Source organism: Camelus bactrianus, chromosome 5 (genome assembly GCF_048773025.1).
Source record: "Camelus bactrianus isolate YW-2024 breed Bactrian camel chromosome 5, ASM4877302v1, whole genome shotgun sequence".
In the NCBI taxonomy this organism is placed as follows: Eukaryota; Metazoa; Chordata; class Mammalia; order Artiodactyla; family Camelidae; genus Camelus; species Camelus bactrianus.
Window position 1 is genome coordinate 105,154,040 of NC_133543.1, and position 16,778 is coordinate 105,170,817.

A 16,778-nucleotide genomic window follows, 5' to 3' on the forward strand; every position below is an offset into this window, starting at 1 on the left:
GGGTCTCAGGCTCCACCCCGACCTGGCACGTCAGGAGACACCTGAGCCCGGGGCCCGTGCTCTTGGCTGCGAAGTGCTGCCCTAAGGTTCCTGCCACAGCCCCCAGGTGGCCTGAGACCATGTTACACCGAACGTCCAGGAAATGTACTCGGCAGGGCCAGCATTGAGGACGGGAAGAGACGTGCAGCCGGCAGAAAGGACGGGACCGAGGGCAGAGGGACAGTAGGCCGTGCGGAGGGGACAGTCTCACACGGTACCTGCTCCTTCGATTCCATGTTACCTATTCTGGAATTCCATTTAAAAACAGACAAGCCTTTTCGCTAGAAACCACTCTGGGAAGGACACAGGAGGGGTGGAGAAAAACGAAGCGCCCCACGTGCCCCGCTCCCACTGGCTCCACACCCGCAGATGGATCCCAGGTGGGGCAGAGGGGCCACCTCCCCAGGGGCCTGCAGGTGGGGACCCTCGCCCCACGAGCCTTTCCAAGGTGGGGGGGGGGCGACCACACTCAGCTCCCACAAGGAACCCAGATGACAGGTGCTGAGGCCACAGTCACCTCTCAACACCTAACGCTGGGGATGCGCCTCCAGCAGGGATCCAGCACCGGCCCTCAGCGTGGGGACTCAAACCCACATCAGCGCAGGGGCCCAGGGCGGCCTCTCCCTTGGCCGTCAGCTCTGCTTCTTTGCACCAAAATCTGTGAGCGGCCGGCAACAGCCATCTGGCTCCCGAGCCAGCAACTCGGTGGCAAGGAGGGGGACAGTCCTGCGCAGAGACGCCGTGACTGATGGAGACGGAGCAAAGGCCGGGCCACTGCCCCGTCTCCTCAGGAATCCCCTGTTAGGGTCCTTTGGGCTTTGCGGCCCCTTGGGTGAAATTTCTTGCTCTATTTTCCTCTTCAAAAGAAAGTTATTTGGAAGGATTTAAAGTTTAAAGTGCACGACATCACTCAGACCTTTCTGGGGGCCTCTGGTGACAGCAGGGCAGCACCTCAAGTCAGCCACGCCAGCTCGACCACCAGGACTAGGGTCCACCTGAGCCACAGACAGATCTCATGCAAAGAATAGGGGCCGGAAGCAGCTGTCTGCCTTTGAAACTTCCGAGTGGAGCTTGCTCAGGACGTTGGGTGACCAGGAGCCTCATGCTGGAGAGAAGCCCAGCAGCTGGCAGCTCAGCCCCCACAGGCAGGTCAAGGGGCCATGGGGGCCGGAGGCACAGGAAGAGAGCTCATGCTGACCACAACGTGAGCCCTTACTGTAGGCGAGCTGCACGCTCCCCTCGCTGCACACGCCCAGGGGAAGCACACTGTGCTCCGCGTGCGGCCCGGGCAGGGCGTCCTTGGTGGGGGTGGGGGGGAGCAGTGGAAAGAAAACCAGAGGACGGGACGTCTGAGTAAAGGCAGAGACAGGAAGGTGCAAAATGCACCTCATGGCTAATAGCAAACTGGAGACGGAAGACATCCAGTGACTCTGAAAACAAGTCAGTTTTATAAACTATCAAATTGAATGATAACAGAGAAAACAGGTGAAGAAAAGTGAAAAGCAGCCTACAGGTGCCAACATCTGAGGGGACCCAGCAGGATAAACACAGGAAACCACACCCAGGAAGACCACGAGGAAAGGGCCAAAATCCAAAGACAGAGATTAAATCATGAAAATGACCAGAGAAAAAAAGACAAATTGCGTGTAGGCATGAAGGATTAGCTGACTTTCAACAGTAACAATGAAGTCAGAAGACAATGGAACAATGTAGAGAAACTGCTTTAAGACCCCCACACCTGCTGATGCAGAACTCAATTAAATACCCTCCAAAGAAGATGTACAAATGGCCAAAAGGCACATGAGAAGATTCTCAACTCATCCTAGGGAAACGTAAATCAGAACTACAACAGGACACCACCTCACACTGAAAGTGGCTGAATGCAGAGCCTTGAAGAGGTATTTGTACCCACATGTTCATAACAGCATCGTTCACAGTAGCTAAAAGGTGGAAGCAACTAGGTGTCCATGATAGAGGTCTACCTACACAGTGGAATGTTACTTGGCATTAAAAAGGAGAGGAATTCCGACGTGTGCTACAACACGGATGAACCTTGAGGACATGATGCTGAGTGAAATAAGCCAGCCGCAAAAAAGACAAGTAGTGTATGATCTCACTTACGTGAGGCACCCACAGCAGTCACGATCACAGAGAGAAAGCACAAGGGTGGGGGCCAGGGGAGAGGGGAAGGGAGTTATTCTGTAAGGGGCACAGAGTGTCAGTTTTACAAGGTCAGAGAGTCCTGGAGATGGATAATGATGATGGTCTACAGCAATGTGAGTACACTTACCACCACTCAAGCACACACTTACAAAGGTTCAGATGTGGGGGGCGGAGCTCAGTGGTGGAGGGAGCTCAGCACACCCAAGGCCCTGGGTCCCACCCCCAGTCCCTCTGTCAAAAAAACTAGGTAAGTAAACCTAGTTACCTTCCCCCCACAAAAACAAACAAACAAGAGACTGGAAAAGAACAAAAAGTTGGGGGTAAAATAAACTCAAGAGAAATGTTACAGACCTAAGCTACAAGAAATGTCACGAGTGCAGGTCTGGAATGAAGGGAAGTACACCACGGGAAACAGAGACCCACAGCAGGAGAAGAAGGAACACCGGGGGTGAGCCTGACTGAGGGGCTACTCGCCCCACTCACCGTCATGGCCTTCCAAGTCAGCTGCCTGTGTGCCGCACAGGTAGCTAGTGAGCAGGTTCACGGTACGTGTGTACCTTTTATGCGGAAAAGTTCTGTTGACAACAGCACAAAAGAAAGGATAACTGGAATTACACAGCTGTACGGTTATTACACAAGTGACGTGGAAATAGTGCAACACTGACTGTAAACAGACTTTGATAAATGTAGGATGCGTGGTGTTAGCCTTAAAGCAACGGCCAAAAAAAAGATACAATTAAACTAATAAAAGAAATAAAACAGAATGCTAGAAGTATTTAATTACCCCAAAAAAACAGAGTAAAGGAACAAAAAGGAACAATGCTGAGAACAAACAAAAGCAGACCAATCAAGACAGTGGACGCCTAGTCACTCACACCAACACTTGTGCTAAAAACATAACCAACCGATGCTTGGCTGAACACGGAGCTTTCTGGGCGAGGGTGTAGCTCAAGCAGTGAGAGTGTGTGCTGCACATGCATGAGGTCCGGGGCTCAACCCTCAGTCCCTCTGTTAAAACAAACCTAATTACCACTCCTCCCCCAAATACAGTTTCCTGATTAGAGAAAAAAAAGCACGGCTCTACAAGAGGTGTACTCTAAATACAGAGACAAGCCGAATATAAAAGGGAAGGAAAAAAAATATTAAGTAAAGCAAGTCACACAGAGAAAGACAAATATGTTGTTGCCTGTACGTGGAATCTAAAAAAATGACACACATGAACTTATCTACAAAACAGAACACTCACAGACAGAAAACAAACTTACGGTTACCAAAGCGGGAAGGGCAGAAGGGTAAACTGGGGGCTCTGGATTAGCAGATACACACTCCTACATACAAAACAGATAAACAACGAGGTCCTACTGCACAGCACAGGGAACTGCATTCAATATCTTACAATAACATAATGAAAAAGAACATGAAAAAGAATGTGTATATAGATGTAAAACTGAATCACTATGCTACACGCCAGAAACTAACACAACATCGTAAGTCAACTATACTTCAATAAAAAATAAATAAAAATTTAAAAAAAAAGAAATACCATATAAACAATAAGCATAACAAAGCAGGTGTGATGATAGGAGCACCGGGCAAGCGGACTTCAAGGCATACTATTGCCACCATAAAGGGAACATTTCATAAACATGATGTGTATCATCACATGCATGCACTGAAATAACAGAGCTTCCAAGCTACGAAGCAGAAAGAGACAGAATCAAAGAAAGGAACAGAAATACCCTCAGTCAAACTGGAGATTTTAAGACCTCTCAGAAATCAGACAGAACCACCTGCCTGCCCCCTCCAACCATCTAGCACATAGAAAATTGGACGTTATCAATCAGTTCGACCTAACTGGCATTTTCAGTCCACTACACCCAACAGCTGTTGAATACTTACTTGTTTTGAGTGCATATGAAATATTCACCAATTTAGACCATACTCTGGGGCATAAAATAACTCTCAGAGACCATGTTCTCTGGGCTTTATAGAACTGACTTAGAAATCATAGCAAGGAAATCCTCAAGTGTTTGGAAAATATGCAACATACTTCTAAATAAGTGTTCAAAGGAAAAAGATCATCAGAGAAATAGAATATTCTGAGCTAGGAGATAACAAAAGCACAGTATGTTAATATTTGTGGAACACAGCTAACGCAGGACTTGAAGGGAAATTCATACAGCTTCAGATGGCATACTGTAAAATAAAAATGGCGTAAATACCATCAACCCAAGTTTTCCCTTTAAGAAGCCAAAAAATAAAGAGGAAGAAATTAAATTCAGAGTAATCGGAGAAAAACAAATAATAATATTGATAATACATAAACCCAGGAACATAAAAACGATTAATCGTCACAATCAAATGGGGTTTAATCTGAAGAATGTGAGGTGGGTTCAATGTCTGAAAACCTGTTAGTATAATTCACCATTACTAAGAGAATAAAGGAGAAAAATCACATGATGACAGCAAAAGCACGTATCAGAATGCAATACCCATTTATGATTAGAAAAACTAAAAACTAGCAAACTAAAACCTTGAGGAAATGTAATTTGATAACCCTACAGCCAACACCATACACAACGCCTTCCCCTAGAACAGAGGGCAAGGCAGTGTCTGCTGCCACCCCCTGCACTGAGCATTACACCGAGGGTCCTGTCCAGTGGCGTCAAGATGAAACAGCAGACGACATGAGCATCTACGCAGACAGTCCTGAGGGCTCTGCTAAAAGCTGCTGAAGTAAGTAAGTGAATAGAAGGTTACACGACATGAGATCAAACTACAACTGTCAGTTTTATTTCTACATACTAGCAGCAAACTGGAAAAACCAAAAAATCACTTGTAACAGCATCTAAAACCATGAACTAGAAAAACTTAACAAAATACATGTACAACGTGCACACTGAAAACTGCAGAGCAATTCAGAGTGGGAGAAAGCTAAGAAGATGCCGAAACCTGCCTTGACCCTGGGTCACAAGGCAGCCTGCCCAAGACGGCGCTCCCCAGGTTAACCTGCGAGTTCAAGCAATCCCGATGAAATTTGTTCTGGAAGCTCACAAACTGACTCCAGAATTCATATGGAAATGCAAAAGATCCTTGGATAGCCAAACAATTTTGGAAGAAGAAGGAAAAAATGGGGCAACTTAGTATAATCCAGTTTCAAGGATTAGCGCAAAGCTACAGCCATCAAGGCTGCGCCGCTGCACAGGCAGGCTGAGCGAGCACCAGGCCTGGACAGCAACAGACAGACACACACAGGTCCAATGAGTTATTGTCAAAAAAGACACCTACAGACATCAACGAGCGAGGGTAGTTTTTCAAAAAATTGTGCTGGAACAACTCAGCTGAATATCTACATGGGAAAAAATTTAAAAATTTTGACATCTACCTCACACCATACAAAAAAGCAAATTCCGAAATCATAAGCCTTGAGGTAAAACGGAACACTACAAAAATTCCTGAAGAAAATGCAGGTGAAAGCCTGCATTTAGTCAAAAAATGTTAAGTCAGGGCACAAAAGACTAACTATAAAAGACGGGGTTCATAACAGAACCTCATCAAACGTAAATCATTCTGTTAAAGAAATGAAAGGCAAGTCTTAAGTTGGGAACATAGTCTTACCACCTCCACCTGATGAAGGACACGTATCCAGAATATACAACAAGCTCTACCAGCTCAGTAGTAAGACAACCAGCCCACTGCAGAAAGAGGACAGAGGGCTTGGATGCTCACTTCCCGAAACAAAAAACACAAGTGGCGAACGGGCACACTGAAGGGACGAGCAACAACACTGGGCATCAGGGAAACGCAGTCCTGTATGCCACCAGGATGGCTGAAGCCCCAGGACCGACCCGGAGAGGGCTGGGCCGGGCCGGCCGGCACGCAGCCCGCTGGGCGTGGCGTGGCGCAGGGAGGCAGCTGTGCTGGCAAGCAGCCTGCAGACCCTTCTAAGTTTGGTGCAGTGGTAGGGATCCACCCAAGAGAAATGAAAACATGTGTCTGCACAGAGACATGTACACAGATGCCCACAGCTGCTTTATTCACAACAGCCCGGAACTGGAAACAAACCAAACACAGGTCCCTCAGAAGAGAAGGAGTAAACAAGACTGACATGTTCCCTCTGGGGAACACTACTCAGCAACCAAAACCAACCAGCCTGCTGGTGGAAGCAACAGCACAGAAGAATCTCAGAACACGACCTGCCTGGAAGGGGTGCGTGCTGCAGGGCCCCACTTACAGGGAGCTCTAGACAACACAAGTCCGGTCCAAAGTGACAGAGGCCTGATCGCCGGTCATGGGGAGGGCATGGGGCACAGGGACTCCTTCTGGGGGTGGTGGACTGTTCTTGTCTGGACTGGGGTGTGCTACACATAGACCATGTATAAATTATACTTCAAGAAAATTGATTTTTAAAAATGAGAAAAGCTCAGGCGGGAAGGGCAGGCAGGCTCCTTGGGCAGGGCGGGGGCAGCTGGTCACTCCTCTGGGAAAGAGTGAAGCGGACCCTCCTCAGATAACACGCACAAAACTCAATTCCAGGTGCACTAGCGACCTAAAGGAAAGGTTTCAGGTCAGACTGTAATGGTTCCAAGAAAAACATACAGAATATGTATTTCCTGACCTGTTCTTAGAGAAAACTGCTTAAATAAAACAGAATCCAGAAAGAAGAGACCAGTAGATTGAAGCATATGTAATTAAGAACTTTTGTTTCTCAAAAATAATAAAAAGAACTGAAAAGATACTCACAGACTGGAAAAGATATTTGCAACACACGTAATGAACATAAGGGCTTATGTCCAAATCATACAAGGAACTGCTGATGTCAGGAAGGAAAGCAGCAGAAGATGGTCAAGGACTGAGCAGGACTTCCCGAGAGCACGACCAACAAGGACAGGAAAGACGCTGCACCTCCCGCACCATCAGAGCAGCTGGGGTTGCAAACTCGATGCAGAAGCTGCCAGACTCAAGGTGCGGCGAGCACGGACGGGCAGAGGTTCTTCGAGGCAGGGGCCTCCCTGACCGTCCTGTCAAACGGGGGCACAGGCCTGGACCTGCTCTGTCTCAGGCTGCGGCTGCAGGGCACGCAGGGCATACGCAGACTGGGCGGGGTCTGAAGTGACCAAGCACAGAAGCAGCAACGGGAGAGGGTGAGTCAGGGTTGGGCCTCGGCGGCAGAAGCGCAGGGCCTCGTCCCAAGACCTGTGTCTCCCAGGGTCTGCAGAAGCCTGGCACTCAGCTCCCCAGACGCTGGGGGGACAGATGGGGCTTCGAGTCCAGTCCCTCACCTCCCACTCCCGTCCTGGCCTCAAGGCTGAGCTTCCTCATCCTGGTTCTGCCCAAGTCAGCCCAGCTGGGAGGACCAACCTGGGGGCAGACCGATCCAGGATGAGCGTCTGGCCTGTGGTCAGCGCGGCCACAGGGCTCACCTCTGCCTACTCCCTCCTTTTGCAGGAGAGGTGCTGTTTGTTTAAATAGTAAAACCCAAAGTCAGTTCTTCAGCAAAAATAAACAAAAAAAATCCAAACAAAACTGCGACGAATCAGGTAGCCTCTAGCAAGTGTGAGCAAGAAAAAGAGCGCCCACAGACACATGCAAAACAGAGAGAGGTAAACGGGATGCAACGGCCAACAGTGAGGAACAGTCACGTTACTCCTCTGTGAAACCCTGAAGCCCTCTCCTGGGAAAACGAATCTGCAAGCTAAGCAGGCAGGAAACCCGGGGAGACGAACAGTCTCGGAGGAAGGCGGACGGCCTCCCCAGTCTGCCTGTGGGCTTGTCCCTGAGGACGCCCACCTGCCACAGAAGTTCTGTGGGTTCACCCTCACTGTCGGGGGTCCGAGCAGCCAGAAGGCCCCCAGCCCTCTCCATGACCGACTCTGGTACCAAGACGGGTAATGACATCTGGATGTCACGACAAGGAGGACTGTCCTCAAGGAGGAGACGTGAGTGTTACTAATGTAGTTCAGTGCACCAACAGCTTCAAGTGGAAAGAACACAGAATCCTCCCAAAAGGGGCTGCAACAGCACTGGATAAAACTCAACTCTCATTCCTGAGTGCAGTTCTGGGCACGCCAGAAACAGACTCTCCTTGATCCGACAAAGGCTCTCCACCAGCGCGAGACTGGTGGGGGGAGCAACTACAGCAAACACCTTGCCGGGGTGAAGGCAGAGGCACGGCCACGAGGGGACCGACCGGCAGGTCCACAGGAACACACAGCACCCACAGGTGTCCCCAGCCATCAACGCTGCTCAGAAGAGGAAACAGAAACAACGGAACTACACAGGACTGAAGGCTGGACCTACCACGACACGTCCAAGACCTGTGTGACTGAAACTAGAGAGAAAGACCCTCGGTGTGGGCTGAAACACAGCCAGCGGGGCCCGGCACCACTGTGCGCCCACCACCCTGCAGCACACTGCCGTCCATCTCTGGTCGCTGGTCCCCACCAGGGAAAGTTGGCACCAGAAGCTCCGTCACGTAGAGACAAACCTGAGTGAGACTAAAGGTCTGAAAGTAAAAAGGAAACCTGAAGAGTACGAGAAAATGGAAGAATAATTTTATCATTTTGGAGCAGAACATGCCTTCCTGAGCAAGAACCCAAATCCGGACAGGGTTAAGGAAAAGACCCCCAGAGGCAAGTACAGAAAAGTGTACAGCCCGAGGGTAGAACATCACAAGCCAAGCCAACAAGAGCACCGAACGGGAACCTGTGCCACAAATGCGGCAGCCCACAGAGTAACATCCACAGTACATATAAATCTCCAAAAATCAGTGAGAAAGTGACAGCTGCCCCACAGAAAACCAGGCAATGACCGAGACCATGAAGTACATAGAACAAGAAACACAGTTCATCAGTGAGCACAGGAGAACGCTCCCCTCACCCACAAGTTACATTTAAAACACAAACGAGACACCACCTTCTTATTTACCAGACCTGAAAAGATCAGAAAGCCTGAAAATGCACCATGGTGGTGAAGGGGGGAGCCGGGTCCTCCTGCACAGTGTTGGGGGAGCCTACCGTTATGAAAAGCAATTGCACAGTATCCACCAGAGTTTAAAATGTTTCTATCTTTTGATTCAGCAACTAAACCGGCAGAAAGAAACACGTCCAGCAGACATGGATGTATTCGCAAAAGTGGACAACACAGACGTAAGAGAATCGGCTGTCCGCCTTGGGGTCAGCCCGCCTCCTGTTCTTGGAGGGTACTTTCCTTTTGTTAAATAAAACCTTAAAATCTTCAGGTACACAAGAACAATAGCAAAAACAGAAAAGAATGTTTGTGACAGAAGAACACCCGACTGCCCCCAAGTGAATGGGGATGAGGCGAGGCATTAAATCCCGGCACGTGTGAATGAGAAGGTGGTGGGTGGAGATGCCAGGATACAGTGAGAGGCGAAACTTGAGTCAGGGATGGTGTGCGGCCCCGCCTGTGACGAGCCATCTGCGGGCGCTCGGGCTCACCTGTTCCACGTGGGGCTCCCTGGCGAAGGAGATCCTGGCGATGGAGTGGGACGCAATACACAGCTCCTGCCCATTCACCTCGCCCTCCTCCACCTCCACGATGCCTGCAAGGCAGCACCATCAGCCCACACAGCCTGCCCGGGCTCCCCACCACCTTTTGCCATCAAGGATTCACCAGATCTGAGCTTTGCAGTCATCAGTGCAACGACATGTCCCCCTGCCTGCAATGACCGTCCGGGGATCAAGGGGGTACAAGTGCCTTGTACAGCCCGGGAGGTGGGCTCCGAGGGCTCCCCTCTCCAGGGGTGCCCTGACCCCAGTACCCCCCTCAACCCCCGACAACCTGAATGGAAGGTCAGGTAGGCAGGTTGTGAGTAACTTCTAACTCATGAACTCGGTTAACTATTTTGGGATGAACTCCCACTGTGGGCAAAGCAGACCTCCTGACAGAACTCTCAGCTGGGCAGGGGGCCCTCTCCGCTCCAGTTCCCCCAAAGCCCCACCTGCACGGCAGCACGGACGGAAGCCGGCCGCCTGCTGCCACTGACAGAACTGAGGGACGGAGAAAAGACATCAGCCTGTTGGCACAGAGACGCTCCCACAGCTGCCCCACCACTGGCTCCCCAACCCTGTCCTAAGGCCTAACACTCTTCACCCCAAAAGGTGCTCACAGGACAATGCCTACACCTCAACCATCTCCATAAATGTGTCCCTGAGCATGGACACGCCGGAGGTCAGTAAGAGTGGGGAGCAGATGCCACCTCGCCTGCTAGCCACATCTGGGCCAGCAGAAGGGCAGCCTGCGGAGGCCCAGTGAGGGGAGTACCTGTGTTCTGGGCGCTGACGAAGGCCACCTTGTTGGTGTCGGGCTGCAGGCGGATGAAGCCACACTCCCTGTGCATGGGCTTGTGTGTGTCCGGGTGGAAGGCGCTGAACCTGGACGGGCAATCAGACAGGTGGAGCCCCAGGTGCCCCACGCCCACCAGAGCACCCAGACCGCCGCCGCCCTCCTCTTACCTGGGAGGCACCCCACTCCTCAACGTTAAGAACCGTGTGGAAACAGACACAGAGGACGTCACGTGGGACACGCAGACACCCGTGTGCGGGCTCTGGACCCTCGCTCACCGGGAAGCGCCTCCCCGAGCACCCCCAGCCCCAGCCCACAGCCTCCCCCCCTCCACTTTCCACCCTCCCACTGACCAGGAGTGGTCACGACCTTGGGGACAGGGACTTGTCCTCTGTAATCTGGGGTATATCCTTCCCCCAAGGTCCTTTCAGCCCCAACACCCCACAGGTTTCTCAGCCCTGAGCACCCCACAAACACGGCAAAATCCCACCCGAACACCAGGCCTTTCCTCTTTGGGTCTATTATCTTGCTTGGGAGTCTAACCCATCCGTAAGGTAGGAAACAGAACAGGCCCTGCGTCCACTGCACACTCTCGGTGGTAGTGGGGGGAGGCTGCATCCTGACCCGAGGGCCCCAGGTCACCAGCACCACGAACCACCACGGGAACCTACTGCTACCACAGAGGGACGTGGCCGGGCCAGTGGGGCGGCTACGGCCCACACGGGCGGGCGCAGGCCGTCTCTAACGTGACCCCTAATGAGGAGCACGCTGTGGACCAAAACCTACTACGCACGTGCACCATTATGTTTACCAAAACATATACCTTCTATCCTATTCTATTTCATTTTTGGTTATGTTAGTCACAAAACTGAGTGACTAGCATCAAAATTAATTAATGCTAGTCTCAATGTTCTCTAATGGGTATAACCCACAATTTAAAAAGACTGCTTTGCACTGTGGGTTGTTGTGTGCTATCCTGAACTTCCAGCTTTTGGCGTACACGCGGGACATTACTTTTCCCTCACCCCCTGTCGGAAGTAACATAGGCAGGTGTGAGATACCATATCCTCAGCCACTTCCCTTAGATCCCTGGGGTGCCCCCTCTCCAGCTGCCCTCACTGCGACCTGCTTCCTAAAAGGCACAGCTGGAGGCCCTGCTCTGCTGCACAGTAAGAACCTGAGAACCAACCACAACACCACCGGCTTCCCTGACACCTCAGCTGGCTCAGGGGCAGGTCTGAACGAAAGCCACGTCCCCCTATTTTCAGTAATATTGGGGTGACTGGTTTCCACACAGGAATGCAGCATGAGATGAAGGATTTAACTGAGCACCTACACTTATTTTTATGTTTGGATTAACAAGCCTGAGATTCTGTGGTCAGCTTCACATTTTCCAGAACATAAGAAAGTACCATTTCCACCCACCCACGGTGTCAGGGACAGGTGCAGGCCGGGAGAGGGTGCCTTTCTCAAAGAAACCACCAGGTGCATCTGTCCCTTCCCACCTAGTGTTCGTGGGCCTCTTGTCAGCCAGAACCGCCCCTGCAGAGGACTGGGCAGACTCACGAGAAGTTCAGCATAGGCTGGCCCACATGGGAGATGTGCGCCTCCTCCAGGTACTGGAAGGGCTGCAGTGTCGGGAAGGTACCAGCGCCCGGCGGGTCTGACAGCCAGGTGCCCAGCATCCAGGACAGCGGCTCCACCACGGGGTTCATCCTGGCGGGCTCTGGGGACAGAAGGAAGAGACAGTCAGCGGCTCTGTGCCCAATGGTCTCCCTCCAGCCACCTGTGCTGAGCTGCGTGTGGAAGCCCACTCTGTACCAGAGCATGCCCTTGTTGGCTAACCCTGTGGGCCGTCAGCAGGCCATCTGCCACCTGTCAGGAGGGGAGAAGACCAAGCAATTAGCAAACGTCCTCTTTCCAGACCTGGCTTCGGACCCTGCAGCTCCTCCTCCACAGAAAAGAGAGCCAGAGGGCCTGGCGGGCAGGGGGAGGCCTGGGGAAGCAGGTGCCCCCATGGTGCCTCAGGGACGGAGATGAGCGGCAGAGGAAGCTGTGAAAAGCGGACGGGGTCTCAGGGCAGGTAAAGTGTGCAGCGCACACTCTGCGAGCAAGGTTTGCATGTGACTGCAGCTCCCCAGGGAGCCTCTGGACCCCAGGCCAGCAGCACCCTGGGCTTCCTTTAGACCGAGAAGGGCACAGAAGCAGCCCGTGACTGAAGTGTGAGGGGCGACACGAAGGCCTTGAATGGAGGGGTCCAGAGACAGGACCACAGGCAAGGGTGGGTGGCCACCCCTACTCTGCCAGGGGGTGCCAGGCAGAAAACCCCCACCCCATGTCCCAGTCCTACTGGGCCAAGCAGTTGGGGTGGACCCTGGCTATGGACCACGTGCTGACTTTTTAGAACCTGGCTCCCGTGGTCCCCACGTCACCGTCTGCGGCCTACATGCCCGAGACTGCCGGAAGGTGGGGCTGTTGCCGTGCACCTGGCCCATCCAGGGCACCAGGACTGGAGGTCTGATGCCCAGATGCAGTCCAGACTCTTCCCCTGGATGCCTGCTTCCCACACCTTGTCAGCCTTCACCCGAACAGCACGAACGGCATAAGGAAAAGCAGAGGAGAGAGGCAGGGGTCAGCTGACCTGATCAGAGGTTTCAACAGACCCAAAGAAGCCAAAGCAAGGGGACCCACTTCCCAGTCATACACACCAAGGGCCTCTTGACCTCTAAAATTACACCACCTTTGACTATAAATTGAAAGCAGTCTGGGAGAATAACACCCAAGAGGAAAGGACTCACAGGGCTCTGGCGGTGGAGGAGGGACAGGCCACGTTTAAGAACACGGGCCTGTGGAGCAGGCCGAGCTTGTGGCCAGGCCCAGGCACGAAGCACGAACAGAGGCTGGAGAACAGGGACTTGCACCTCTGACGTCTGAGTCTGCACGGGGCAAAAACGGGGCCCGAGTTGGGGTGTGTGAAAATCTCCTCCTTCCCCCGCTGGCCCTCTCTTCCAGCATCCCCTTTCACACTGCCCGGGGGGGCATTAGAAAGTGAGGATGGCAGCGTTTGAGCCTTGATGGGTAGAAAGTTCATAATTAAACAGCGAGGGAAATTTAAGCCCGGATTTTAGTATTGATCCTTGGTGGAAGTAAGGAACGAAAGCTTCAAAGTCAAAAGTCTAGGCTCCAGCAGATCCTGCTGCTGCTGATTACCGGTAACACGTGAAGGCCTGCAACACACCAGACCCCTCCCAGGGAGGGGGACAGGCAGCGAGCTACTGGGAGACAAGCCTCGCCACCCCCCGGGCGCTGACACCCGGGCGAGGGAAGAGAGTTGTGCACAAAGAAGTGAAGAGAGACGCCGAGTCTCATGGACACCAGGTGACGAGCCAGGACTGGGGGTGCATCTTGAGATCTTACCTAAGAGGGCGAGGCCGGTCTCCGTGAGGGGTGTGCAGAGACCAGAGTGGGAGTAGGGGCCCTGCAGCTGCTCTGAAGAGCAGACCCGGCAGACAGGCCACAGACACAAGGTTCCTGGGCTGGAAGGCTGGGCCAGGAGAGCCTTATCAGCCCCTTGGAGGGCTCTGGCCTTGACTCTGAGCAGAGCCCTGGACAGGTCCAAGGGGAAGGGCTAGGGGCCCCTGGCTGGTGGGGAGGAGGGTGGCCTGGGCCCGGGGCAGGGATGGAGGTTGGGGAAAGGGCCAGATTCTGGATCTGACCCAAGATGAGGCTAACTGGACTTGTTGACGGCTTGGACGTGGGCGCAAGAGAGGGAGGTGATCCCAACGTTCATGGCCAGACAACTGAGAAAACGCATGGCTTCCGACTGGAAGGAAGAGGCTGTGGTTTGAAGTCTGAGGTCCCAACGACAGAAGGCAGTAGCTCAGCAGGCCCATGACGCTCAGAATGAACAGGAATCTTAGCAAAGCACAGGGTTCAGAATGTAACCAGCTGCTCCACCTGGAGCTGTGGTCTGCGACCCCTCAGCCCCCAACACACACACCTGCGCCATCCATATGGACCTTAAAGGCGCCCCACTCTGAAGGGGCCCCTTGGAGAAGTCAGGGACTCCCAGGGTCCTCCTGGGGCAGCCCCAGAGCCAGCATAAAAAGGGGTACAGCTTGGGTGGGGAGGCCAGGACCTGACTTTTCTCCGGATTCCAGGACCAGAGGGTCTCTGTGAGCCCCCGAGGACACATGGACCACCCTGCACGTTCTTCACTGGCTCAGGAAGCGCTGGTCTGCCTTCAAGCTCCTCTTGTGACACAAGCGTACATTCAAAACAGCCAGACCGCTTGCGGGGGAAGCTGGCCCTGCGGACTGCGTTCCTTCTCGCGTCCGCTTCCTGCGACCAGGACCTGCGTGGGATCCTACCACCAGGTAAAACGAAGTTCAAGCCAACACGTGCTTAATAGGACAAGTAATGTCTCTTCGGAATGCTAAAGGTGCGAGTCACAAGGGAGATGCATGCACCACGCACGGCAGCAACATTCACATGGCAGGAACTACTGCAGACACACAGGTGCTGACAGAAGGAAACTAAAGGAATCTCAATTCATGTCTGTGTCCAGCGAATAATACGCAAGTAACAAACAGCATCTCTACGTAATGTGATGAACGAGGTGTTTCTGACGGATGTGCAATGAACTTTGTAGCTTAAATCCAGGAAATACTCCTCCTTTTCAAGCTCCTCTGAGAGGCTCAAGAAGACTGGCCTTACCTGTGAGTGCTACACAGTAAACAGACTTCTCATGGCACTGCTCACAACGCCACAAGACCAGAAATTTAGTGTATCAGACGTCCCTTAAAAACATGCTACGAAAGAGACACCAGACACAGAAACTAGCACTTTCCCTGACTCTTATCTGTACAGAAGTCTGGAGCAGGGGTCAGGACAGGGTGGTGGGGCATGAGACAGCCTGGGGTCTTCACCCATCAAAACTCATCCAGGGACGCCCAAGAGCTGCCTCATTCACGTAAATTACACCTCAGTGAAAATGTGAAGAGGCAACATTTTTGCAAAACAACAAGCATCAAAGACTGGAGACAAACGCCTTTCCCTGGATCTGCTGACTGTGTTACAACAGTGCAGGCCTCGGGCCCACGCGGGAGGACTGCGGCAGGGACAGGCCCTCTGCTGCAGATCTTCTTCTATTTTAAGAAAAGCCAGAGATGCTGATTTGGGGGCAAAATATCCTAATTTCCAAAGAACTAAGACGACAAGAACAGGCTGTGGTGAGTTACATCCCCTCGTCCCTGGCTGGCTGTCCGTGAGTAGCTACAGCCTTGGCCTAAGGACACACGGCCTATGGAGGACTCTCCCCCCACCGCCACAACGTCAGGGCCCACACCTCAGTCCTTACTCCCTCCCACCCCTCCCTCTTCCAGCTGGAGCAGGAGGCTGGTACACCAGTAAACCCCCGTGCCCCGAACTGATGGCTCCCACAGAGTAAAGCAAAATCTCAGGGCCTCAGCTGGGTTTCTTCCTAAGCGAGCAGATTTCTGTGCTGTTTGAGATGGCCTGGGGAACACCTGAAGGTCCTGCAGATGTGCTGACATGCAGGGACGGCCTGTGCAAAGACAGGCAGGGTGGTCCCTGATGTCAGTATGGAATCACCGGCCTGCAAGTGCAGGCTGGACAGAGAGACAGAGCCTGCTGTGAGATGTGTGTGAGACCATGGTCTCCATGGGCTGGCCAGGAGGACTCCACAGGGTCTACTGTAAGGACTGGGCTTTTGACAGGATGGGCTCCTCCTGACCCCCTCCAGGGACTCCAGCACCTAGAAGGTGGTGGGTGAGGAGCAAAAATGGATGAAGGATGGACTGGGCAGGGGTTTCCACCACATCCCTACGAGGCAAGAAATGTTTTCTTAAGCAATCCTAACAAAAGGCAGAAAATGTCACTGGGAGACAGAGATGAGACAGGAGGCGCAGATGGAAAATCTTCTGGAAGACGACCTCCTGGCTGCTGCTGAACGGACAGCATGGCGCATACGGGGCCAGGGCTGACAAACGCAGGTCCTGGGAGGTTCCGGCTGCCGGGCCTGAGGCAAGCCTGTTACACCTCAGAGGCCAATGCAGGGTTGGGGGACCAGCGGGGGACACTAATGCTGGTCCGCCTGACCCTTCCCCCTCCGTGACAATGGCGCCGGGCCAGGTCTGAGTGCAGGCCCACCTGACAGGGCTGGGCAGCGTGGCTCCGGCAGGGAGGAGCTGGAGCGGCGAAGAACAGCCGGGAGAGGTGAAAGAGGGACTGACCAGGGGCCCGGACAG

General features: G+C 52.8%; 1 protein-coding gene across 3 annotated transcripts in view; it reads right to left on the reverse strand.

The window, feature by feature from the left end:
* Positions 1-16,778, reverse strand: part of THAP4 (THAP domain containing 4) — a 32,757-nt gene that overhangs the window by 1,759 nt on the left and 14,220 nt on the right. For all 3 annotated transcript variants that reach the window (XM_074364750.1, XM_074364751.1, XM_010948098.3), the window contains 3 exons: positions 12,076-12,235; positions 10,489-10,598; positions 9,663-9,766 (listed from right to left, as the gene is read on the reverse strand). In XM_074364750.1, coding sequence (XP_074220851.1) covers positions 9,663-9,766; positions 10,489-10,598; positions 12,076-12,235 — 374 coding nt within the window. The remainder of the gene's footprint in view (positions 1-9,662; positions 9,767-10,488; positions 10,599-12,075; positions 12,236-16,778) is intronic.